The 25849-nt window shown below is 38.8% G+C and overlaps 2 protein-coding genes across 9 annotated transcripts in view; one reads left to right on the top strand and one right to left on the bottom strand.

Annotated features, from left to right (window-relative positions):
• The window catches only part of LOC136866135 (gastrula zinc finger protein XlCGF58.1), a 154901-nt gene extending 142589 nt beyond the window's left edge, over nucleotides 1-12312 (bottom strand). For 3 of the 6 annotated variants that reach the window (XM_067142834.2, XM_067142835.2, XM_067142837.2), the window contains exon 1: nucleotides 11981-12312. In XM_067142834.2, coding sequence (XP_066998935.2) covers nucleotides 11981-12043 — 63 coding nt within the window. In that variant the 5' untranslated portion in view covers nucleotides 12044-12312. Of the gene's footprint in view, nucleotides 1-526; nucleotides 591-645; nucleotides 697-8320; nucleotides 8450-11980 lie in introns of those variants that run through there. The other 3 variants (XM_067142836.2, XM_068226625.1, XM_068226624.1) reach the window with 3 other exon arrangements.
• A 346-nt stretch (nucleotides 12313-12658) lies between these two features.
• Nucleotides 12659-25849, top strand: part of LOC136867151 (A-kinase anchor protein 17A) — a 66070-nt gene continuing 52879 nt past the window's right edge. The window contains exons 1-2 of one of the 3 annotated variants that reach the window (XM_067144263.2): nucleotides 12659-12731; nucleotides 12919-13711. In XM_067144263.2, coding sequence (XP_067000364.2) covers nucleotides 12938-13711 — 774 coding nt within the window. In that variant the 5' untranslated portion in view covers nucleotides 12659-12731; nucleotides 12919-12937. Of the gene's footprint in view, nucleotides 12732-12918; nucleotides 13712-25849 lie in introns of those variants that run through there. The other 2 variants (XM_067144264.2, XM_067144265.2) reach the window with 2 other exon arrangements.

Raw genomic sequence — 25849 nt, 5'->3', positions numbered from 1 at the left:
TGCTTGCAAACATTGACATCAACAATACGAGTAGAACTCTAAGAACCTTCCAGAGGACATGTCGCTCAGAATCAAACAGTACATCAACTGCTTTGCAATGGGAAAAAAACAAGATGAGGATTCTCCTCAGCGGAACTGGAACATGCCATCAAGCTCATAAAGATCAAGAAAGCTGTGAGCTTAGATGACATCAGGACAGATCAAGTCAAGATCATTGCGTTAGGAACAATTCAATGTCTGCTGAAGATTCACAGGTTTGAAGATACTCTGCTCTTTCCGAGGCTGTGGGGGAAAGCCCAAATGGTGACTTTACTAAAACCCGGCAAGGTACTGACAGATGTAAAGAACTTCCAGCCCGTGTCTCCCCTATACCATCTCAACAAGGCATTCAAATGGATTATTTTTAGCTATTGGTTTAATGTCGCACTTACACATCAAGGTTTTTTGATGAAACAAGGGAGGGAAAGGGCTAGGATAGGGAAGGTAGCGGCCATAGCCTGAATTAACATACAGCCCCATCATTTACCTGATGTGAAAGTAGGGAAACTACAGAGAACCATCTTCAGAGCTGCCAACAGTGAGATTCGAACCCTCTCCCGCATGCAAGTATACAGCTACGCGACCCTAACCGCACATCCAACTCACTCGGAATGAAGGATGATCCTTGAAGGAATTTCATCAGGCATTGATGAAAAACTGGTCCCAGAAAAAGCCGGATTCAGACCTGGAAAATTATGCAGCAGTCAAGTTCTGAATCTGAATCATCACATTGAAGACAAATATACGGAAAACCTGATCACAGGTGTAGCCTTCATGGATTTCAAGGTGGCATATGGTACAGTGAACAACAAGCAGGTCATAGTCAAACTGCAATTATTATATACAGTATATTAGCAATTAGGCATGCACCTATTTCAGTCAAATCAAACTAACTAGCAAACCAACAAAGAGGCAGACAAACAAACAAACAAACAACCAACCTAATGAGAACGAATACAATATGGAGGACATATCAATGAACTGAAATACTACTAATTAATAGATATGTATTTTGCACAATGTGCATGGATAGAGTTACAAGTTATTTAGTACAGAGTTCTGTCAATGTTATCCTCCTTCTTTTGCACTCTTTTGCATGGTAATGATCACATTTGTTTACACATAGTGTGCATATGCAGCTTTCGTCCGAATCATGGGAAGATTTCCTATGGCATAGTTTATAGTGGAATCCATGGATTGCGAATCGTGTTATGGTGTGTCTCAGTTCATACCCTGGCTTTTTCCACCCGGATGTTGCCATTGCATCTGTTAGAAGAGTCTCCCCAGATATCAGCCTTCTTCACTCGTAGTTCTCGGAGTACACTCTGATAAGGGTGTGTAGATTATCAGTACATTTTTGCTCTTATCTCCTCGATGTAAAAAGATTCTCTTGTGAGCTCATATGTTAATCTTAATAATGCAGTCTTTGCTACGCATAGGGTTTTCTTGAGATAGGTGGCTTTGATTTTTTCTATGGCCATTAAGTCTTTTTTGCTGAGGTGATCCCATATGGCGTGTATTGCATATGTAATGATAGGTGTAATTTTGATATGAAGTAAGTCTATTGCTGTCATTATGGAAAGTTGTTGTAAGACTTTAATCTCATTCATCGCCACAATCTCCGCAGTTGTCCTGTTGTTGATGTGAGATGCAAAGCTTGTGCCAGTCATTTGTATTGTCAACCCCAGGTATCTGAATGTGTTTACTGTGGTTAGTGCTTCGTTCTTGTACATGATCACGGTTGACGTTGAAATTTTTCCGCCTTTTCTGAATATCATGTGTACCGTCTTCTTTGGGTTCAGTGTCATGTTGTTGGTGTTTGCCCAGCTGACGAGCTTATCGAAAGCTTCCTGCAATTTTTGTTGTGATTTCGACACCAATGCCATGTCGTCTGCATAGATGTACATAGAGACCTCTGCTGTTGCTGTCATTGGAACTACGTCTGCCGTTGCAATATTGAACATTGACGGGCTTAGCAGGTCTCCTTGAAGGACCCCTACTGTCTGTTGTATTGCTTTTGATCTGGAGAGCTTATTGTCTATATAAAGGCAATTTCTTGACAGTAGGCTGGCTGCCATTTTACATAAGTAGTGCTCTCGACCTATGATTCATCCTAGCCTGTCAATCAGTGTGGCTCGATCGATCGAGTCAAATGCCTTGGTGTAGTCTATGAACACTACATGCAGTTTGCCTCTTTGGAGGTGAAGAGCTTCTTTGATGTCTTCCATTAGGCACTGTATGGCATGCACTGTACACCGTCCTTTCCAGAAGCTGAACTGTTCTTCCGGTATCACAGGGTCTATTATGGCTGTTAGCTTCTTCATCAGTGGGGACGTAAAAAGCTTGAGTCCGGTGTTTTCTAGCACCATATAAAATATAAAAATGGAACAAGATACTAAAATTATAATTATTGTCGTCCTTACTTATTACTGACTTCAACTCTATAACGTTCCATACCTGTGGGTCAAAAATTCTGTTATGTACACACATGGTTACGAAACTTCATTATTATTACCCCATACAGAGATGATACATCGGGGATTAATAATTTTCTGTATGTTTTCTTCTACTCAATATAACTAATTTTAAGCTACTTATTTAGTGTACGGGTAAATGATCCATTTGGAGTCTCCCTCTTCCAACTTAGGTTGTCCGAGGCAGGAGCGGCGAGACTTGGTTCATCCTAAACTATTAGCATGCATTTCTGTATGTGTAGTTTAAATGTCCCATAATATGTTTTTAACCATGTGTACTCCCTCTTTCACCACTTTCATTTTTTTCTCCCACAAGATTTTTACAAGTATCAATAATTTTGATAGTTTCCCTAGCCTTCTCCATTCCCTGTTCATTAACTTGATAAGAGTATAATATTCAGATTCTTTTTCCATTTTATTTACCTCTTCCGTTTCCAAGTATTTAACCTGTAATACTCTTGTAAGTTACTTTCACACTGTCTCAATAAATGTGCATTTCTTAACTCCTTCTCACACAATAAACATGTATTTGCAACTTCTGTAAATGCCTCATTTTTGTAAACTCCCATCAGCGACCATATCATTCCCCTGTATTCTCTTTTGGTTAATTTATCATGTATTATTTTCATACCAGGATATATATTCATGAATTCCTCCAGAGTTCTCCTTTTACTACCCTCAGCTCTTGGCATTTGTATTTCTATATCTGCTACTCTCTACACCACTTTCCTACAGACTTTTCTTTCTTCTAAATCTTTGTACCAATAGTTCCCCATCCCAATTCCTTCCAGTAATTCCTTTATGTTGCCCGCCCAGTACCCCTCCTGCTACCTCATTTGGTGTCTGTAAGCTATATCTAGAATTTCTCCCCCTCCTCCTCTTTTTAACCTAAACCAATATTTTATTACTCTCTTAATTATATCCACCTTTATATTGTCTGTACACAGTATTCTGCTCCACTATTCACTGTAGATGTTGGTAAACCTGTAATTATTTTAATAAATCTACTAGCGATTGAATCAAGCATTGCGATTTCCTTTTCTGTGTCCCATACTTCTGAATCGTATAACATTTTAGATTTAATCACAGCAGTGAATACATTTCTTTGCGCCCTAAAATTAATATTAGGCATCCTGTTATCTAATATTCGTATGCTAGCTAGAGCTGCTGCACCAATCATTTTTGTCCTCTTGACGTGTTCAGACCATTTTCCATTTCCTGATACTATAATGCCTAAATTTTCTAACTTGTTAACTACTTCCAGATTTACACCTTCAAGATACAATTTTCCCATTTTTGCTCATTTGTTCCCTGCTTTACATACCATTACTCTAGTTTTCTATGCGTTAATTTTCATATTCCATTCCTTACAGTACTTTTCTATACCATCAATACTTTTTTGCACCGCAGCTGGCGTTAGTGTGAACAGGAGTATGTCGTCAGCAAAGACCAGGAATATCCTGATTTTCTAAACATGGCAGGGCAAATCTCTCCTCACCTTCAAATTCTAGTATATAAATAGAAATAAAATTGGTGACAATTTACACCCCTGTTTCAGTCTAATTCTAGAGATAATATCTCCTACTACTACTCTTTCTTTCACTCTCACTGTACACTTTACTTCAGCATATAACTTTTCTATCACTCTTATCATTTTACATGAAACTCCAACTTGTCTCAACCTAGTAACGACTGCCCCCCTATTCACAGTATCAAATGCTTTTTCTAAATCTATTGGCGTAATATATAGCCTATCTCCTTTTATCTTTACATATTTGTCAATAAGAGTTCTCACAATAAAAACATTATCTGGTGCTCTTCTCATTCTGAAACTACTTTGAAATTTCGACAGGATTGAATGTCTCTCTGCCCATTTCCTTAGTCTATTTGCTACTATACCAGTACATACTTTCCCCAATGTATCTAATACGGTAATTCTCCTATAGTTGCCTGGATTTAACCTGTCCCCTTTATTTTTGTATACAGGGCATATTATCCCCTCTTTCCAAGCTTTCGGAAATACCCCTTACTCGAAGATTTTATTGAATATCCTTGTCAAAATTTCCAGCATGCCGTTTTGCTCTCCCATCTCTTTCCAAAATTCATATGTGATAGCTGAAATAGCTCCTGATTTTCCCTTTCTGGCTCCTTGTAACATGTTCCTTATTTCCTGAATCGAAATAGCTTCATCTAATTCAGGCAGAGTGACACTCAAACCCCCCGAAACAATAAACCCTCATGACGAGCTCTCCATGTATCTTCTTTATCAATAATTTCTCGAAATACTGGACCCATGTACTATGCCTTATATTGGTCTCACCCAGAACCCAACTTCTTCTTGGTTATCTGATTTATTTTATCCTATACCTTCCTGCTATTATTGTCCTTACACTTTTTATTTATGTCTGCAGTCATCTTTTGTTGCCATTCCAACGTTGTCTTTCTTAACAATTCTCTGTATTCTTTCCTTTTTTTTTGACCTGAAATGGTGAAGTATAGTGGGAAGGCAGGGATGAAATGGCTTCACAGAGTAGTAAAATTAGCATGGAGTGTTGGTAAGGTACCTTCAGATTGGACAAAAGCAGTAATTGCACCTATCTATAAGCAAGGGAACAGGAAGGATTGCAACAACTATCGAGGTATCTCATTGATTAGTACACCAGGCAAAAAGTATTAACTGGCACCTTGGAAGGGAGGGTGCGATCAGTCGTTGAGAGGATGTTGGATGAAAACCAGTGTGGCTTCAGACCACACAGGGGCTGTCAGGATCAGATTTTCAGTATGCGCCAGGTAATTGAAAAATGCTACGAGAGGAATAGGCAGTTGTGTTTATGTTTCGTAGATCTAGAGAAAGCATATGACAGGGTACCGAGGGTAAAGATGTTCATGGTATTGGGGGACTATGGAATTAAAAGTAGATTATTAAAATCAATCAAAGGCATTTATGTTGAGAATTGGTCTTCAGTGAGAATTGATGGTAGAATGAGTTCTTGGTTCAGGGTACTTACAGGGGTTAGACAGGGCTGCAATCTTTCACCTTTGCTGTTCATAGTTTACATGGATCATCTGCTGAAAGATATAAAATGGCAGGGAGGAATTCAGTTAGGTGGAAATGTAGTAAGCAGTCTGGCCTATGCTGACGACTTGATCTTAATGGCAGATTGTGCCGAAAGCCTGCAGTCTAATATCTTGGTACTTGAAAAGAGGTGCAATGAGTATGGTATGAAAATTAGCCTCTTGAAGACTAAACTGATGTCAGTAGGTAATAAATTCAACAGAATTGAATGTCACATTGGTGATACAAAGCTAGAACAGGTCGATAATTTCAAGTATTTAGGTTGTGTGTTCTCCCAGGATGGTAATATAGTGAGTGAGATTAAATCAAGGTGCCGTAAAGCTAATGCAGTGAACTCGCAGTTGCGATCAACAGTATTCTGTATAAAGGAAGTCAGCTCCCAGATGAAACTATCTTTACATCGGTCTGTTTTCAGACCAACTTAGCTTTACGGGAGCGAAAACTGGGTGGACTCAGGATATCTTATTCATAAGTTAGAAGTAACAGACATGAAAGTAGCAAGAATGATTGCTGGTACAAACAGGTGGGAACAATGGCAGGAGGGTACTCGGAATGAGGAGATAAAGGCTAATTTAGGAATGAACTCGAGGGATGAAGCTGTACGCATAAACCGGCTTCGGTGGTTGGGTCATGTGAGGCGAATGGAGGAGGATAGGTTACCTAGGAGAATAATGGACTCTGTTATGGAGGGTAAGAGAAGTAGAGGTAGACCAAGACGACGATGGTTAGACTCGGTTTCAAACGATTTAAAGATAAGAGGTATAGAACTAAATGAGGCCACAACACTAGTTGCAATTCGAGAATTGTGGTGACGTTTAGTAAATTCACAGAGGTTTGCAGACTGAACGCTGAAAGACATAACAGTCTATAATGATAATGTATGTACGATTTTTTTTTTTTTTTTACAAAATTTGTTTCTAGCTACGTGACCACCAACCACCCTGTATCTCCTAAGTGCCTTCATAACTAGTGACTTTTTCCTTGCACATTCTGCATTATACTATCCACATTTTATCTGCATTTTACCTAGATTTAGCCTCATACATTTTCCTGCCATTCCTATTAAATTTTCTATCCTAGTTAAGGCTTTTTCAACTCTATTCTCTTCTATCAATGTTACAATACCTAATTTTCAAATCACCGAGCTCGATAGCTGCAGTCGCTTAAGTGTGGCCAGTATCCAGTAATCGGGAGATAGTGGGTTCGAACCCCACTGTCGGCAGCCCTGAAGATGGTTTTCCGTGGTTTCCCATTTTCACATCAGGAAAATGGTGGGGCTGTACCTTAATTAAGGCCAAGGCTGCTTCCTTCCCATTCCTAGGCCTTTCCTATCCCATCGTCGCCATAAAACATATCTGTGTCGGTGCAGCGTAAAGCAAATAGCAAAAAAAAAAAAAAATTTCCAAATCTCAAATTTCTCTCCATTGAAGTACTCTCTGAATTCATTCCCTGATTCTTCTCTCCAATGATACCTAGGTATCTTCCTCTCTTTTACACTACCAGTATTGTAAATGATCTCCTGCACTCATATCTTGAATCATTAATTTTATAGATACTGGCATATGGTTTGCCCACGCTCAATCCCTAATGTGTATCTCTTTGATAACTTGCAGACTATCCCTACAGCATAAAACTAGGTCAATTGTACTGCCCCCATTTTCTACTATATAGGTTAGTTTTCCACTCTCATCTCCGAACCACCATCTATTCAATATATAAAGCTCCTCTACTGTGCATAATTCTAGTATTTTTTTTCCATTTCTGTTACATTCTTTATTCTGGTTATTTCTATTAACTACTAATATCTCATCCTCATGTTGACTGTAAACTGGCTTCTTGTTCCCTATCCTCGCGTTAAGATCTCGCATAATTATAATGCTTGCCTGATCGTACGTAATTTTCATTCGTCTAATTTCTGCCACTGAATTCTCAAAAAATCCATTCTCCGCAAATGGGGAGCTCAGAGGTGGATTATATATAAAAGCTATACATATTTCATTTCATAGTCAAACTGCATAGCATCGCCAAAGAAATACGACTAACAAACATCATACACAGCATGCTGCAGAACAGAAGGTAAGTTATGCTGGAAGGGAAGAAAAGTCAATTCAGAAACCAGATTGATATTATATTATATTATATTATATTATATTATTATATATTATATTATATTATATTATATTATATTATATTATATTATATTATATTATATTATATTATATTATACAGATAATCATCCAGACTACCTAAAGGCAAGGCACTTCACCTACACAGACAACACCACAATCTTTGCACAGAGGTGTAAAAAAAGCTAGCCAATGTTTTCAAGACACTAGCGAAGTATTACAATCAAAACCATTTGAAACTTAACCCAAGAAAGACATAAATCTGCTCATACCATCCTCATAACACAGTGGCCCAACAAAAGTTGGACATCATCTGGAGAAAAACCACCCTTATCCACCGTGACATGCCCTGATAACTATACATCAAACTGGATTGTACCCTGGCCTTCAGGATGCAGTGTCAGGTGGTGGTGGTGGTGGTGGTGGTGGCTGTTTTACAAGGAAGTGTAAGCAAGATCAATTCAAGGAACAGTATCCCGCAGAAGCTGACAGGCTTGAAGTAGGGAACGAATCCTCCCGTCCCACGTGCATCAGCCTTGGACTCTGCTTCGTGGCAGGGGAGACTGGGCAGCAGTCTGGGAAGTACAGTATCTGCTCACACTAACCTGGTGGACATAGTCCTGATTGAGTACATCTGCATAGACACTGGATGCCTGACGCCAACCCCAGTGTAGAAGATCTACCCACTGGACAGTATCGCACAATCAGCTATTTGTCGTGTTGTGGCAGGGGAAATACAGAGGAGAAAACATGAGAAGGACCCCCCAGGCACCCATGTTCAATCATCTGGTGACTGCATCCTTGTCTTAGATCCAGGATGAGCTTTGTACAGAGGACAGTGCACCTGCAGACCAAAAACAAGAGATCAGGCATGTGTCACTCAACAGCACCAATTCAGGAAGGTTTTCTTCCTGAAGAAGAACTGAACAGAGGGAATCGATTATCATATGCTACTTGGAGGACCTTAAACCAGATGAGAACAGGTGTGTTGTACTCAGGAAGATCTCATGCTCGCCAAGGACATAGAGAGAATAGCTCTTTGAGATCTGAAAAGGATGAATTTATTGTCTCTCCTGGACACAGAAACTAAAGTAAGTTCAAACTAAGTCATACATTATATGGAAAGACAGAACATGAAAAGGAACACATTAAGTGTAGGAAGAAGGAAAAACAGAAAGAGAAGACAAGGATCAACATGTAATCATTAAAGGTTGAGGAAGAACTTCATACATTGCCAATAGAGATTGATGATGATGCTTGTTTAAAGGGGCCTAACATCCAGGTCATCGGCCCCTAATGGTAAGAAATGAGACGAAATGGAATGACAAATTAAAAGTCCAAAATTCTCCACTGACAAGAATTCAAAACGTGAGAACGAAGAATGAATGGAGTTGAATTTAAAACAATCAGTTGATGTGACCCGCAATGCCTTGCATTCACAGAAACTTACAATTTTAATCTTGAAAGAGTTTTAATCACAGAAACTGACGTAAAACAAGAGGATTACTCACCAAGGGACTGCTATAGCATAACACTGAATCGATGATGCTTGCAGTCTAAAGGGGGTCCAAAATCCAAGTTATCGGTCCCTCATAATGGTACTTATTGCTAGGAAAGTAGAACCATGGTATTTACCATGTTGCGGTACTAATCAAAAGTAGCAGAGACTCGTGGTATTCCACACATTATGGTACTACTCACAGGTTATGAAATTCGACATATAATACAGACCTATGGTTTTTCTCACATTGCGGCGCCATTTACAGGCAACGCAACCCTATGGTGTTCATCACATAAGAGTACTAACCACAGGGACCTGCACTATCCTGCGGTGTTCCTCATATAGTGGGTACTAATCATAGGCAAGGCAGAACAATGGTAGCTATCATCCCATGGTCCTGCTCATATGGTGGTAGTAATCACAGGTACTGCAAAAGCCGACCACACGGTGCTCCTGTGTGCAACTAATCACAAACCTATTTGGTACCTAATACAGTGGTACTACGCGCAAGTAAAAGTGAACCATGATGTTCTCCATGTGGTGGTTCTAATCACAAGTAGTTTCATGGTTGCAAGACAATCATTCCTTGGTCGCCTCTTTTAGTCGCCTCTTACGACAGGCAGGGGATACCGTGGGTGTATTCTTCGTCTGCGTCCCCAACCCACAGGGGGTTGTGTGTTTGGTCCACAAGAGGTATTTATTTCCCTCAAGTCCACTGGCAAGCCGGTTAGGAACCCCCTATCCGCCACCTGGGACGCGCCACGTGGGAGTATCACCTCTCTCCCTGCTATGCCAGCTTAGTAGGTTCGTGGCCAATAGAGATTGGCACACCCTTTATCAATCTTTGTTTTTCAATATCCACTTCTTCTCAGCTCTGACAAGCTCGTATCTGCTTTTCAGTTTCATCAGCAGAGCAGCCATCGACATACTGAGGGATCATCTTGATGTGGCAAGTGTAGAATAGGAAGAAAGCCAAATAAACACAGGAAAAGGGAAGAGATAAAACAATAAAGATAAATACCAGTAGTAAATAACTAGCAACAAAGGAATTTTAAAAAAAAAGGGAATCTTAATGAACATTTCCAGTCGAGTTCAGATTTAGATTTTAAAATAAGTACGGTACCAATAACGTTACTAGTTTTAACTACTTCTATGATTTTCGAAGACACCAAGGTGCTATCAATTTTGTTCTGCAGGAGTTTGTATCAGTAAATGCACCAGGCTGGCATACTTGAACTTCTTCAAATACTATCAGACAAAGCCGAGATCAAACCAGCACACTAGGGTTCAAAAAGTCAACACTACCACCAGAGCCACTCAACATGGCATATTCAGATTACATACTGATTCTCACTGTATGATGATCCAGGAGAAATTAAAATCCCATGAACATCTTAGAAAAGTGACTAGTTCGGTGTGGTAGAATTGCTTTTCCTACGCAGAAAAACAACATGGTTATGAGTTCCTCTCAACAATAATTGAAAAAGGATGAAGATAACTTTCAATTCTTCAAAAAACTGAGAATGTCTGATACAGAGACTGGAGAGTTATGAAAGATAAGAAAATTATGAGCTCCCCAAAACTTCTCAATACCATATGAAAAGTTACAAAACAAGAATTAACTGAGTGACATTGAGCAGGTGAAATGGCAAAAACAGTCTGGCATAAAGAAGTAGAAGCAACAAGGGCCCCAGCATAAGTTATGGAACCCCTGGAGAAGCAGGTTACTAGTATACTGTAAGCAGGCTTCATATTCAATGGCAGTACAAGAAAACACATAGGGCTATTCATTGTAGGTACTGTCCGGCTCCATGGCTAGCATGCTGGAGTCCTGCGTTCGATTCCCGACGGGGTCGGGAATTTTAACCATAAATGGTTCATTTCGCTGACACAGGGACTGGGTGTATGTGTTGTCTCCATCATAATCTCATCCTACGGTCGCCTGTATGTATGTTTAGTCCTACGCCCGAAGGCTGGTTTGATCCTCAACAGCTCCGCCATCAGCTGTCATAGATGGCCTAGGCATCACTGAAGAGGCGTACTAGGGAAATGAGGAGTGAGGTAGTTTCCCGTTGCTTTCCTCACCGAGCCATAAGTTGCTATTACATATCAGTCTGCCAAGCCCACTGAAATGCATGCACCAACGACCCTATGAGCAACATTTTCACACCATTCATAGCAGGGACTGGCTGCAGAAGGAATGGCATTACTAGCATCACTCATACCTCAGTCACTTTCATTTTGTCAAAGCCAAGGAATGGCATTACTAGCATCACTCATACCTCAGCCACTTTCATTTTGTCAAAGCCAAGGATAAAGCTGAGACAGATCAATGAAAGTAACAAGATAGCTCTAGCCATACCAGAAGACATAGTGCACTGTAAACACAAGGTCCTGACAACAAAGGCATACGGCCTCCTACGGGCGTCAAATCAAAAGACCTGCATCTGGCGAGCCGAACATGTCCTCGGACACTCCCGGCACTAAAACTCAACACATTCCTACTAGGAAAAAAGAGGAACTGGGACCAGCAGGAGAGTCCAGTCTGGCATGGAGATCATCTACACGAGTCCTGTTTGAAAAGAGGATGCCATAAAACCTCAAGTGAATGGAGGTGACGGATGCGTGTCAGCGGAACTATGGTATCATGTAGAAGAAGATTATTTAACCTTTAGCCTTATTCTGCAACCACAGAACATTGAAAAGACAGAAAAAGATTGCATGTCTCGACAAAAACGTTATCTACGTCAAAATGTATACTTACAAAAGAGAGAAATTCCGAATAAAAATGTATTAACTCTTCGCAGACCTTGGCCCAAATTGCCATTAGATGAATTCCCCAAAATGTATCGGTTTCCGGGTAAGCATATTTTCAAAACACGACCTGGAAGACAGTTGCGTAACAATAATAAATAACGTTGAAACGTTGTCGCAGTACGGAGCACGGAGTAGATTTATAAAACTGAGAAATGTATGTTATAATATTTTAATGACAGCAAATGCATCGCGATGGCATAACCTTAAAATTGTTTACAAAATTAAACAACATCCCAACCACGGAATCTACAATATCCAAGCATGAGCACCTTGGAACACAACGACTACACTCAAGCTATCTCGTTGAAGAGGATATTCTTCACGATCTTGATATTATAATCTTTGGCTATTACCACAATGCCGCCAATAGAAGTAAAACAAAATACTTCGTATTTTCGTATTCGTAATCAGAACACACTCATTCGGAAAATAAATGATCACTTACATTTTCCAATTGTGCTTGCCAGAAAACTTTTAAAACTATAGTTTGTCTCTACGAGCATGTGTATGTTGCATGATAGTGTTACAGCAGCAGCAGCAGCGGGAAATTTGGGTTATCATTAAAGAAAATATGTCAATCCAAGGTGAAAACCCTGATTGAGAATTTGTGTATCTGTTGTTTAATATTGGATGGCCGCACCAGATTGTATACTGAGCTGAAATTTGCTTTAGTAAAGTGGATTATTTCATATTTTCTGGTAACAAAAAAAATATTCCTCTCTTAAGTTTTAAGCATTCATAGGAAAGTTTGTAAACGAAGTTGAACTCAGAGATAGCCTACTTATTTATGTTATTTATTGGTTTGAAGATAAATGATTTTAACCTAACTCTTTTAAGAGTTGATTTTTTGTAGAAAAATTTATGTTTTTTATCCTTTATTTTCAGGTCTTGAGAAGAAGGAAATATGAATGCATATCAGCCTTGCAGAGATATCAGTGATTCTGTGGAGCTCTTTCCTCCCCAGGGCCTTTATTTAAAACCAATTGCTAGACTTAATATATCAGTGCAACTTCCTTTAACGAAAAATTGTGGGAAGACTATTTCCAATTGGGAAGTTATGGATAAACTCAGAAATTTAATTAAACCAGAAGAATTCACCGTGTTAAAAGTTTCAAAAAGTACCTTGGAGTTCATTAGATTTGAGGGTGAGATAGAAAGTAAATCCAAATTGCCATTTGTAGTAGGGAGACTCGAAGGAAGTACGTTTAAATTAAATGGGTTTTCTGAGTTGCTTAAAGTCCGTGCAGCTGAGGCTAAAATTTCTTTTCCTACTCGTCACAATTGGGACTCTTACTTTCGGGATGCAAGAAATATGAATGAAATGAAGCCGGGTGAGAGACCGGACACAATACATATTAGTAACCTTCCTTGTAAGTGGTTTGCTGCCAAGCAGGATGTAAATAAAGGTAATGATAAACCTAATGAATATATTTTCAGGAAAGTGTTTGAAGTATTCGGTGATGTTCGCTGCGTTGATATTCCAGCTGCTGACCCTTATCGAAGTAAAATGAAAGCTAATATTTCAGGGATACAGGTATTTTCATTTGGTCAGGAATTATGTTTTGAAGCTTATGTACAATATAAAGAATATATTTGTTTTGTTAAGGCTATGGATGCACTTCGTGGGATGAAACTGCTGTATAAAGATGGAGACTGTGCTTTTACAGCCAGTATTAAGGTGAGACAAGAGGAAATGCATCAATACAATAATATTATTAGATAAATTTCATAAATGTGAGGTATAATATAGGATTTTGTGGCACCATTAACAAGAACTGGAGTTGGAGGGTAGGCTCAGTAACCTATTGTTATCATCAAATGGCTGATTGATTCATGGTTTGGGTATATTGTCATCCTTGATCATTTTTTTAAATGTTGTTATTTCTTGACCTGATGTCAGTTATTTAGATTCTCTGTGATTAACTTTCAGCCTTTGACAATACATTTTGTGTTTGATGTCTCCATATCTACATTTCTTACTCAACTAGTAACTGCAGTTTACAATACTGATTGGATTCTGTTCCTACTCGCCACAATTGGGACTCTTACTTTCGGGATGCAAGAAATATGAATGCGGTGAAGCCAGGTGATAGTAGTTCATTAGTGTGACATTGTGGCATTTAGAATCAAGAGTGTAGGCCTACATGTAAGGAACTAGCCCTAGAAACCGTTCATTTATGAATGTTATAGATCTTTGTGAGGAGAAATCTACCTTTACAATACTGGAAATTATTTATAGTAACAAAGGGAGATGCACCCAATGGCATAAGAGTAGCCTAGGCCTATATCACAAATTATTCTAAACAGAATTGTGTCAGTGATGCTGTTCTGTTGGCGCACTTCGTGACGTGATATTTTTCTACATAAACCGCAAATGCATTCATACGTTGCCTCATGGAAAGACTTCAGGCTGTAGATTCGATGGTGGAAACCATGCGTTGCCAATCGTGTCACGAAGTGCCTCAGCTCGTATTCTGCTTCCATCCAGTCTTTGGTTTGCAAATCCTGCAGGAGATCTGTGTATGCAGCTGTAGATAGCAAGAGCACTCTTTAGAATAACATCAGTGAGATATGTTTAGTCTCTCTCTAAGAGACATCTTCAGCCATTCAAGAAACAAAAATAAATAGCAAAGATACATATGCATTCCTAAAAAATACTAAATTATTTCTTGAATAATATGTCTTAGTCTTGAGTTAGTGTCTATAGACTCTAGTTAAATTGCCACTGTTATAGCCTATACATACACTTCAAAATCATACAATTAAAAATGTATCAATAAGCATTTATCTAAGTGAAAACTTAGGTAATTATGAAGACATGGTTTTTTGGATCTTCAGAAAAGATCATATGAAGTACTAAAATGTGACAAGTTATAAAATTGGTTGCACTGTCTTTAAAATCATAGTTCTAAGCCTTTGTAATTGCTAGGTTAAAATGTTAAATGATAGTTTCAACACTTGGCTGACAAGGTGTAGCCTAATTATTCTGTACAGAGTAATAAATAAGTTACAAGATTGTTAGCAACTAAAAAATGACCTTGATAATGTCATGAGATGGACAGTAGGCAATGGTATGATGATAAACGGGGTTAAAAGTCAGGTTGTGAGTTTCACAAATAGGGAAGTCCTCTCAGTTTTAATTACTGCATTGATGGGGTGAAAGTTCCTTTTGTGGATCTTTGTAAATACCGAGGTCTTAATATGAGGAAAGATCATCATTGGGGTAGTCACATAAATATGATTGTAAATAAAGGGTACAGATCTCTGTACATGGTTATGAGGGTGTTTAGGGGTTGTAGTAAGGATGTAAAGGAGAGGACATATAAGTCCCTGTTAAGACCCCAATTAGAGTATGGTTCCAGTGTATGGGACCCTCACCAGGATTACCTGATTCAAGAACTGGAAAAAATCCAAAGAAAAGCAGCTCGATTTGTTCTGGGTGATTTCCAACAAAAGAGTAGCGTTACAAAAATGTTGCAAAGTTTGGGCTGGGAAGAATTGAGAGAAAGAAGAAGAGCTGCTCGACTAAGTGGTATCTTCCGAGCTGTCAGCGGAGAGATGGCGTGGAATGACATTAGTAGATGATTAAGCTTGACTGGAGTTTTTAAAAGTAGGAAAGATCATAATATAAAGTTGGAATTCAAGAGGACAAATTGGGGCAAATATTCATATATAGAAAGGGGAGTTAGGGATTGGAATAACTTACCAAGGGAGATGTTCAATATATTTCCAATTTCTTTGCAATCATTTAAGAAAAGGCTATGAAAACAACAGATAGCGAATCTGCCACCTGGGCAACTGCCCTAAATGCAGATCATGATTGATTGATTGATTTTTTATGATATATAGCACTAATTTGAATTGGGCTTAATTCAGAGGAGAACTTCTCCCAAAATATTGTGATTAAGAGTTGAATAGCCAGGCTTGGTCTAATTGATAACTTCATATGTTGAATGAAGAAGTTAAAGGATAGAAGTGGCAGTGGTGATTATTGTTTTAAGAGGAAGTACAACTAGGCAACCATCCTCTATGTATATAACAGTAATCAGAGATTAAAAAATGGAAGGAATTTGACACTTCAAAATATGAAAGTATATCAGCCAAAGGAAAACAAGGGCCACGAAGGGCATTTAAAATAGACTCCCTAGGCCTTGAGTGATCTAATACCGTCGGGGTCGGAAGAGAACAAGAGTCAACCAAGAGAGGTTTGAGAGGATAAATGAAAGTGAGAAGCCTGGCACAAGTAAGTGGAAGCAATACCAGGACTCAGCAGGGCCCCATGGTCGCCAACCCATGCTTCTAAAGTTAAGAGCCCCTGGGCCCCTTTTAGTTGCCTCTTATGACAGGCAGGGGATACCGTGGGTGTTACTCTACCACCCCCATCTAAGGGGGAAAGGATTGGAAGAATAAAGAATAGTGAAATTAGAAAGGATCCAAAAAATAGTTGAACAAAGTTACACGATTAAGAATGAATACTGCTTGTATCTGACTATTTACTTCCTCGCTCGTTTTTCTTTAGCCTGGCCAGCCTGCATGCAACCTTGCGTTGTACTACAGACATCTGATCGTCTGCTAGGATTAGCGAGTGTGTAAGCGGATGTGAGAGGGGGTTGAGGGGAAAATGAGAGGAGAGGGGAAGTGTTGTGCATATTTGTTGTGGTAGATTTTACAAAAAATGTTTTAATGATCTCCTCAAAAAGAATATTGAGGCTTTCTGATGTTTCATTTAAATTACCATTTATGCTCATTAAAACACAATACTCTTAGGTATGGTGCTGATAACACATTAATATTTAGTTATGTTTTTTAATAGATTCCCCTCCTCGCATGGTATAATAGTGGTAGGTCCAGCTAGATAGATCACTCCCTCCCGACACACAGAGATAAATTTCCAAATTCTTGAAATTATTTAAGAGAAGACTAGGGAATCTACCACCACGGCGACTGCCTTGAGTGCAGATCAGTGGTGGTTGGTTGGTTGGTTGGTTGGTTGGTCGGTCTCTGTGAACATCTTGCAGAATATTAATGAATGGAATACGAGGGGTACCCAAAAAAACGGAATTATTTTTTAAAAGCAGGTCTATATGCCTACTAGCTCAGCGGATGATGAAGAAATCGAAAGAACATATGAAGAGATAGAAGATTTAATACAGTATGAAAAAGGTGACGAGAATCTAATTGTAATGGGAGAATGGAATGCAGTGGTAGGCCAAGGAAGAGAAGGTAATACAGTAGGAGAATTCGGATTGGGGCAAAGGAACGATAGAGGAAGTCGGCTGGTTGAATTCTGCACTGATCATAATTTAGTCCTTGCCAATACTTAGTTCAAACACCACAAACGACGGCTTTATACATGGACGAGACCTGGAGACACTGGAAGGTATCAAATAGACTTCATTATGATTAGGCAGAGATTCAGAAACCAGGTGTTGGATTGCAAAACTTTTCCAGGAGCAGACGTGGACTCTGACCACAACTTGTTGGTCATGAAATGCCATCTGAAGTTGAAGAAATTTAAGAAAGGAAAGAATGCAAAAAGATGGGATCTAGACAAGTTGAAAGAAAAGAGTGTGAGGGATTGTTTCAAGGAACATGTTGCAAAAGGACTAAATGAAAAGGGTGAAGGAAACACAATAGAGGAAGAGTGGATAGTCATGAAAAATGAAGTCAGCAGGGCTGCTGAAGAAATGTTAGGAAGGAAGAAAAGATCAACTAAGAATCAGTGGATAACTCAGGAGATATTAGACCTGATTGATGAACGACGAAAATACAAGAATGCTAGGAAGGAAGAGGGCAGAAAAGAATACAGGCAATTAAGGAATGAAGTGGATAGAAAGTGTGAGGTAGCTAAGGAAAACTGGCTGAAGGAGAAGTGCAAGGATGTCGAAGGTTGTATGGTCTTAGGAAAGGTAGATGCTGCATGCAGGAAAATCAAGGAAACCTTTGGAGAAAGGAAATCTAGGTGTATGAATATTAAGAGCACAGATGGAAAGCCACTTCTAGGGAAAGAAGACAAAGCAGAAAGATGGCAGGAACTTATCCAACAGTTGTATCAAGGTGAAGATGTAGATAATTTGGTTCTGGAACAAGAAGAGGCCGTTGATGCTGATGAAATGGGAGACCCTATTTTGAGGTCAGAGTATGACAGAGCTGTGAGTGACCTAAATAGGAACAAGGCACCTGGAATTGATGACATTCACTCTGAATTACTGACTGCCTTAGAAGAAACCAGCATGGCAAGGTTATTCCATTTAGTGTGTAATATGTATGAGACAGAAGAAGTCCCATCCGATTTTCGGCAGAATGTTGTTATACCTATTCCCAAGAAAGCCGGTGCTGACAGGTGTGAAAACTATCGCACCATTAGTTTAGTATCTCATGCCTGCAAAATTTTAACACGTATTGTTTACAGAAGAATGGAAAAACAAGTTGAAGCTGAGTTGGGAGAAGATCAATTTGGCTTCAGAAGAAATGTAGGAACACGTGAAGCAATCCTGACTTTACAAGGACAAGCCCACGTACATGGCATTCGTAGATCTAGAAAAGGCATTCGATAATGTTGATTGGACCAAGCTATTTAAGATTCTGAAGGTGATTGGGATCAGTTACCGAGAACGAAGAATTATCTACACTCTGTATAAAAATCATTCTGCAGTGATAAGAATCTAGGGCTTTGAAAAAGAAGCAGCAATCCAGAAAGGAGTCAGGCAAGACTGCAGTTTGTCCCCCCTCCTTTTCAGTGTTTACATAGAACAGGCAGTAAAGGAAATCAAAGAGGAATTTGGAAAGGGAATCACAATCCAAGGAGAGGAAATCAAGACCTTCAGATTTGCCGAGACTGCAGAAGATCTCGAGAAGTTGCTGAATGGTATGAACAAAGTTTTGGGTAAGGAGTACAAGATGAAAATAAATAAGTCCAAAACAAAAGTAATGGGGTGCAGTCGAACGAAGGCAGGTGATGCAGTAAATATTAAATTAGGAAATGAAATCTTATAGGAAGTAGATGAATATTGTTACTTGGGTAGTAAAATAACTAACGATGGCAGAAGTAAGGAGAACATAAAATTCAGATTAGCACAAGCAAGGAAGAGCTTTCTTAAGAAAAGAAATTTGCTCACTTCAAACATTGATATAGGAATTAGAAAGATGTTTTTGAAGACTTTCGTGTGGAGCGTGGCATTGTATGGAAGTGAAACATGGACGATAACTAGCTCAGAAAGAAAGAGAATAGAAGCTTTTGAAATGTGGTGTTACAGAAGAATGCTGAAGGTGAGATGGATAGATCGAATCACAAATGAAGAGATACTGAATCGAATTGGCGAGAGCAGATCGATTTGGCTAAATTTGATGAGAAGAAGAGGTAGAATGATAGTACACATCTTAAGACACCCAGGACTGGTTCAGTTGGTTTTTGAAGGAAGTGTAGGTGGTAAGAACGGTAGGGGTAGACCAAGGTATGAATATGACAAGCAGATTAGAGCAGATGTAGGATGCTGTAGTTACGTAGAAATGAAAAGATTAGCACAGGATAGGGTAGCATGGAGAGCTGCATCAAACCACTCTATGGACTGATGACTCAAACAACAACATATATTTTCAAATTTTTTACAAAATGACCTTATCCCCTTCAAAATACTCTCCATTATTACTAATACATTTGTCCCACCGGTGCTTCCACTATTCAAAACATTTTTTGTAGTCATCTTTAGAAATGGCTGATAGCTCCTCCCTCATTTTTTTCTTGACCTCTTCAATGCTGTCAAATCAGTGTCCCTTCATGCATGGAAATAAGAAAACTTCGCACGGAGTCAGGTTAGGCGTAGGGCAGCGGAACCATGCAATTTTTAGCCAAAAACTAACAGATGGCTGTGTGTGCAGGTGCGTTGTCATGGTGGATGAGCCAGTCTCCTGTCTGCCACAAGTCGGGTCTTTTTTGACGAACACTGTTGCACAATCTTCCTGAAACTTCCAAATAAAAGGTTTGCGCGTTGTTCACTTAAACTTGCCATCATAAGAAATGAAACAAGAACAAAACAGTGCTAGCTAAAACAATCACTGCAGATGAACAGAACAAGCCAGGTCTGGCTTCTTCGCCGAATGGTCAGCGGACTGGCTTGCGATTCAGAGGGCCCTGGGTTCGATGCCCATTAACCTTCATTGGTTATTTTCTCTGTCTCATGGACTGGGTATTTGTGCCACCTTTAACATTAGATTTCAACCTAGATATAGCTCATTCTCACAGACACACAGGTCGCCCATGGGTGTGAAGTCCAAAGATCTCCACCAGGCATATCCAAGGGCCATTATTATTATTATTATTATTATTATTATTATTATTATTATTATTATTATTATTATTATTATTATTATTATTATTATTCCCCTAATGTTGTTCTTTAGGACCTCGTTAGTTCATGGATCATTTTTTCTAAAATTTGTTTGATATTTTCTTAGATATAAAACTTGCATCAACAGCTGGAAAGCGTATGTAGTAACTCAGGGAAGGCCATAATTAGAGAATGGAAGGGATGTTTTACTTAAAGAATGAAAAATGCATTCAAAATGAAATGATTCATTTACTAGTGATCTTTGTTGACATTATTTTCTAGGTCAAAAAGGAACTGTTATTTCCTGCTTTGTAATAATGTTATTAGTTTAGTGTCTCTTCAGTTGCTTGAGAGGTGCCACACTTTCTTTAACGCCTTAAGCGGGCAGCTCGGTACACTCCCAGGTGGGAAGCAATTCCCTGATTGAAGAAAATATTTAATTACGTCCTTAAAAACAATCTTGGACTAAAATGAACTACACTAGCCTGCAAAATAAAACTTTTTTTTGTGCGGTAAAAACGAAACTAGGTGGGTTTTATGAATTTCTTAACGCAGAATTCGAGAAAAAAAATTAGTTTTGGCTAATCACGTCTGGTTTGGTGGCACTTTTACAAAATATTATTTTGTTCTTTCATAAAATTGTTGATACTTAGTATTGATTAAATTTGATGTATTAATGTAAATTTCAGCTTGCAAAACGTAATCATTTTTTTAATGCATTGAATACACATAAATGCTGCTTGTAAGCAAGTAGATAGTATGTATTATATTTTTAATGTATATTGAAATTCATGAAGCTGAAGCATAAAGTGCCTATTTAGTTTCGACTGTACAGTTGCTTTTAAATTAATATAACCGTACCTTGAATAAAAATTACATGGTTAAACATACATAGTTTTGTTACTTACATTATGTGCAGGTTAGATTCACACCTCCGTCTTTTCCCGTTTTCCATGGAATTTCCAGGTTTTTTAAGTTCTTGAATGATCTCTAGAAGGGTCGTCTCGTGCAATCGACCAACATTAATCGGCCATCATATTCACTCCCAACGTCCCTGATAGCGTCGTTCTGCATCTTTGAGATCCTGGTGAAACCTTTCACCTTGTTCTTCACTGACAGCTCCTAAATGTAGAGGGAAATAATCCAGATGTGAAGCTAAGAAATGAAGCTTAAGGCTCATATTACAACCGAGTTCCTTAAACTTTACCAACATTTTCCTTACAATTTCTTTGTATTTAGGGTCCTTAATGTTGCCAAGGAATTTAGTCACTACATCTTTGAATGCATTCCATGCCTCTTTCTCAATTTTGGTGATCGTGTCTGTGAAAATTTTATCCTTCATCTGTTTACGAATCTGTGGTCCATCAAATACGCCTTTTTTTATTTTTGCATCTAATAATGAGGGAAATTTAGTGGATAAATATTGGAAGCATAGGCTACTTTTATCTAATGCCTCGACATACAGTTTCATCAATCCAAATTTTATGTGCAAGGGTGGAAGTAGAATTTTTTCACGATCAATAAGACTTACATTCAAGACATTTTTGGATTCTGGTTGTAGTTGTTTCCTTTCTATCCAATTCACTGTATCCCAATGTTATCCCGTGTCCTGCTATCCCATTCGCATAGGAAACAGGGAAATTTTGTATAGCCTTTTTGTCGTCCCAGCAACAATCCAATGATCTTCAAATCACCGCAAATTTGTCACCCATGCTCATGATATTTAATTTTTTCAAGCACCAACTTTAAGGTCTCGTATGTTCCAGACATTTTTGTAGAGTGTGCAAGTGGACGGATGCCAGAACATTTGTATTATGAAGCAAAACAGCCTTTAAACTTATTTTGGAAGAGTTAATAAAAACGCGCCAGTTACTAGGATCATACTCTTTCTCTCCCAATCGACGTAGAAGATTTGAAACATCCGTAAAAAATACGAGTTCATCTTCTTGAGTATAATACTTTCGGACTGTTATCTTTGAAAGGAAACTGCTTTATCAGTCCATCATAAACATTGCATAAGGGCTGGGGCTATTAACACGTCTGATTATTCAAGTGGTCTAAGATGAAAGACAAACTCTCAACTGTCTTATCTTCAATCCTACATACCTCGCGGTCTATTGCGTATCTGGGGGAGTTTGTTATGAATTTACCAGGAAATCCCCAATTACAAAATGAAAATTTAGACAGCAATAAACCTATAATAAAATGCAAACAATAACAAATCAAATCACAATTGTATTCTAAAAAAAGTTGCGCGAGAACATCTCTCAACATTACATCTTACGAATTCATGCAGATACTAAAACACCGAATTGCGTCAAAACTAGACGTGATAGGAAAAAAATAGCATCATTTTTGGAATCAGGGCAGCGATTTCCATAAGAATTACATATTTTCTATTTTACTGCAAAATCATGTAGGCTAGTGCTATAGAAGGTAAGAACATACTGAGTGCTTTCGCACTGTGATACCAAGCTTCTTTCTTCCTAATAGCAAAGCTCTGATTTTGGTTTATACAGTAACTTCATCATCTTCATAATTTCCCATTATCCAGCTGTAGCCGGGTAGGGACAAATATGGTTCCTCTCCACTTTCTTCGATCTTTCCACCACTCCTCCTCCAACACTGTGTCTCAGTCCAGGTTTCTTTCTCTAATACTGCGTTGGATTGTGTCCTTCCATCTCAATCATGGTCTTCCGCGACCTCTGCTTCCTTGCATTTGCATTTCAATTACCTTTTTTGGGATTCTTTCATCACTCGTTCACTTTATGTGCCCAAACCATCTTAGTCGGCTCTTCTCTATTCTATCATTCATTTTTTCCAGTCCAATTTCTTCCTGGATTTTCTCATTCCTTATTTTGTCTCTTCTACTCTTCTGTATCATACTCCTCAAGAACTTCATTTCGGCTGCCTATATTAGACACTCATCCTTCTTTGTTATTGTCCAAGTTTCTGCTCCATAAGTTGTTATGGGTACCTACGTAATACATCTTGTACATAGTTTCCTTTGCTTCCATTGGCACACCTTTGTCCCATAACATGTTTCTTACACTATGATAGAAACAGCTTCCAGCTTGAATCCTCTTACTAATTTCAGTATCCAGTCGAGCATTCTCCATAATTCACTCCCCAGGTATTTGAACGTCTCCACTACTTCCAGGGGTTTGTCTGCAAGTCTAATCTGACCTTTCCCTTCCTTCTTCCCTCTAGTCATAACAAGAGTTTTACTTTTTTGTACACTTATTGTCAATCCCATTCTTTGATTTTCCCATTCACCACATCCAACTGTTCTTGAACCTTCATGTCATCTTCTCCCGAAATCACAATATCATCTGAAATAACAACGTGTTCACTTCCCTTCCTCCATTGCTGCTTTTGCTGTTTTCATGATGTCATCCATTACTATTGTAAACAGGATTGGTGATAGAACACTTCCCTGTCTCAGCCAACTAGTGATTTTGAACCAACTTGTCATGCCTACTTGTGTTTGCACGCAACAACATCATTCCTTGTACATTGCCATGATCATTTTTATCAATCCCTGTCCAATTCCTTTTTGCACCAGACTGTCCCAAACTTTAGTCCTGGGGACATATGCCTTTTCAGTGTCAATGAATGTCATCACCATATCATTCCCATTCTCCCATTGCTTTTCCATTAGTTGTCTCGTAATGAAAATAGGCTCTATTGTTGACCCTCCACTTCTGGAACCAAACTGATTTTCCTGTATCTGATTTTCAACCCTTAACCTTATCCTACTTTCCAGTATCCTCTGCAGTATCTTAGCAACATGGGATATCAGAGTAATTCCCCTGTAGTTCTTCAATACTTTCTTATTGCCTTTTTTGAAAATTGGGATGATTATTCCTTTTTTGCCAATCCTCAGGGATCTCCTTATTCTCCCAGGCAATCCTGAGAACTCGTTATGTCCACTGTAGGCCTACAGCTCTTGCTGCCTTTATCATCTCCACTGAAATGTCATCTATTCCAACAGTTTTTCCATTCATCTTTCATCTTTCTTACTGCTATTTCAATTTCACTTACTGTAATTTCTTTATCCATTTCTTCATCAACTAATTGCCTTTGAATGACTGTCATTATTTCTCATGTTCAGCAACAACTGAAAATACTCTCTCCATCTATTTCTTATTTCTTCTGGCTTTGTTAAAATTATGCCATCTTCATCCTTCACAAATCTGGTGTTTATTGATCTCTCTTTTGGTTTCTTAAGATACCATACAATAATTTCTTGCTGCCCTGAATATTATCTCTCAAATTCTGTGTGAATAAGGCCCAGCTTTTCCTCTTTCCTTCCTCCACTACTTCCTTGGCCAAATTCTTTGCCTCCACACATTATAAGAACAGCCTTAAATGGAGGCGGTTTTGTTTTCGCTGACAAAAATCTGTCAAATTGACGGGTTAACCATGGGCTCACCATTATCAGGAATGATAGCGAACCTATTCCTGAATAGCATTGAAAACAGTTTCTTAACCAACTAAGAGACGTAGAGGGATGCCACTGGCTCTGCCTCGACCCTTAATAACACACACACAAACCTAACCTACACCTGTTATACACAGTGTCTTTATGTGCGGGGGGTTGTGCCCATGAGATCTAGAGCACACACTCAGACAAGCGCCACCAAAGTGCACATCGTTTGCATTCTCGTTCAGATTCAGGCAGAATAAGATATAGCATGCATTTTCTTGAAATTTAATGTAACTGATTTTGAGAGGAAGTTAGCATTACACTGGTGGTGCCATGGTGCACTGGCACTACCTCATGAGCCACCCCTGATGTACACTAGTGGTGAAAACAGAAAGTTGCTCTTGAAAACACCAACAAATCAAGAAAAGTGTTTCAGGGGCCAAAAAGTGGAAAGTTTCTCAGATTAAAAATGAACTGCTTCAGTATGTGAAGTGTTTATGTAATGATGAATATGGTGTTTTACACGGAAGGCTACAATTTAAAGTAGATGAAATAGTAACAAAGCAGGGCATTAGCTGTACGGAACTGAAGGTAAACTGAAATGACAGGGGAGCGTATTTGGTTATAAATGGAATCCTACAAACTGTATACTTAGGTATGTTAATATTCAATAACATGTTACAGAAAAAGTAAAATGTAATCTGTTATGCAAAATCATGTAGCTAAAGGTATTTAGTTTCTATCAAATTTGATATACTAACTTCCTGCTTATACCTCACACCTGGTTTTTAAGCTTAAATTTTCAGAAAAGAATATGTGAGATATATGCAATTAAATACGGTCATCATCATCATCATCATTTCTTCGCTCCAGCAAGCCGGGTGCGGTTGTGTACGAGCCTCCTCCAGTTTGTTCTATCCATCCACAGATGTTCCTCATATATGCGACACCAGTTCACATCTCTAATTTCAAGGTCCTTCATGATCTGTTTTTCCCAAACATCACGAGATCTTCCTCGTGGTCTCTTCCCAGGAACATTGTGGTCAAAGTATGTTCGAGG

The sequence above is a fragment of the Anabrus simplex genome, chromosome 3 (genome assembly GCF_040414725.1).
Source record: "Anabrus simplex isolate iqAnaSimp1 chromosome 3, ASM4041472v1, whole genome shotgun sequence".
NCBI classification, from domain to species: Eukaryota; Metazoa; Arthropoda; class Insecta; order Orthoptera; family Tettigoniidae; genus Anabrus; species Anabrus simplex.
Note: the sequence above shows the minus strand (reverse complement) of the source record. Positions and strands in the feature narration are given on the sequence as shown.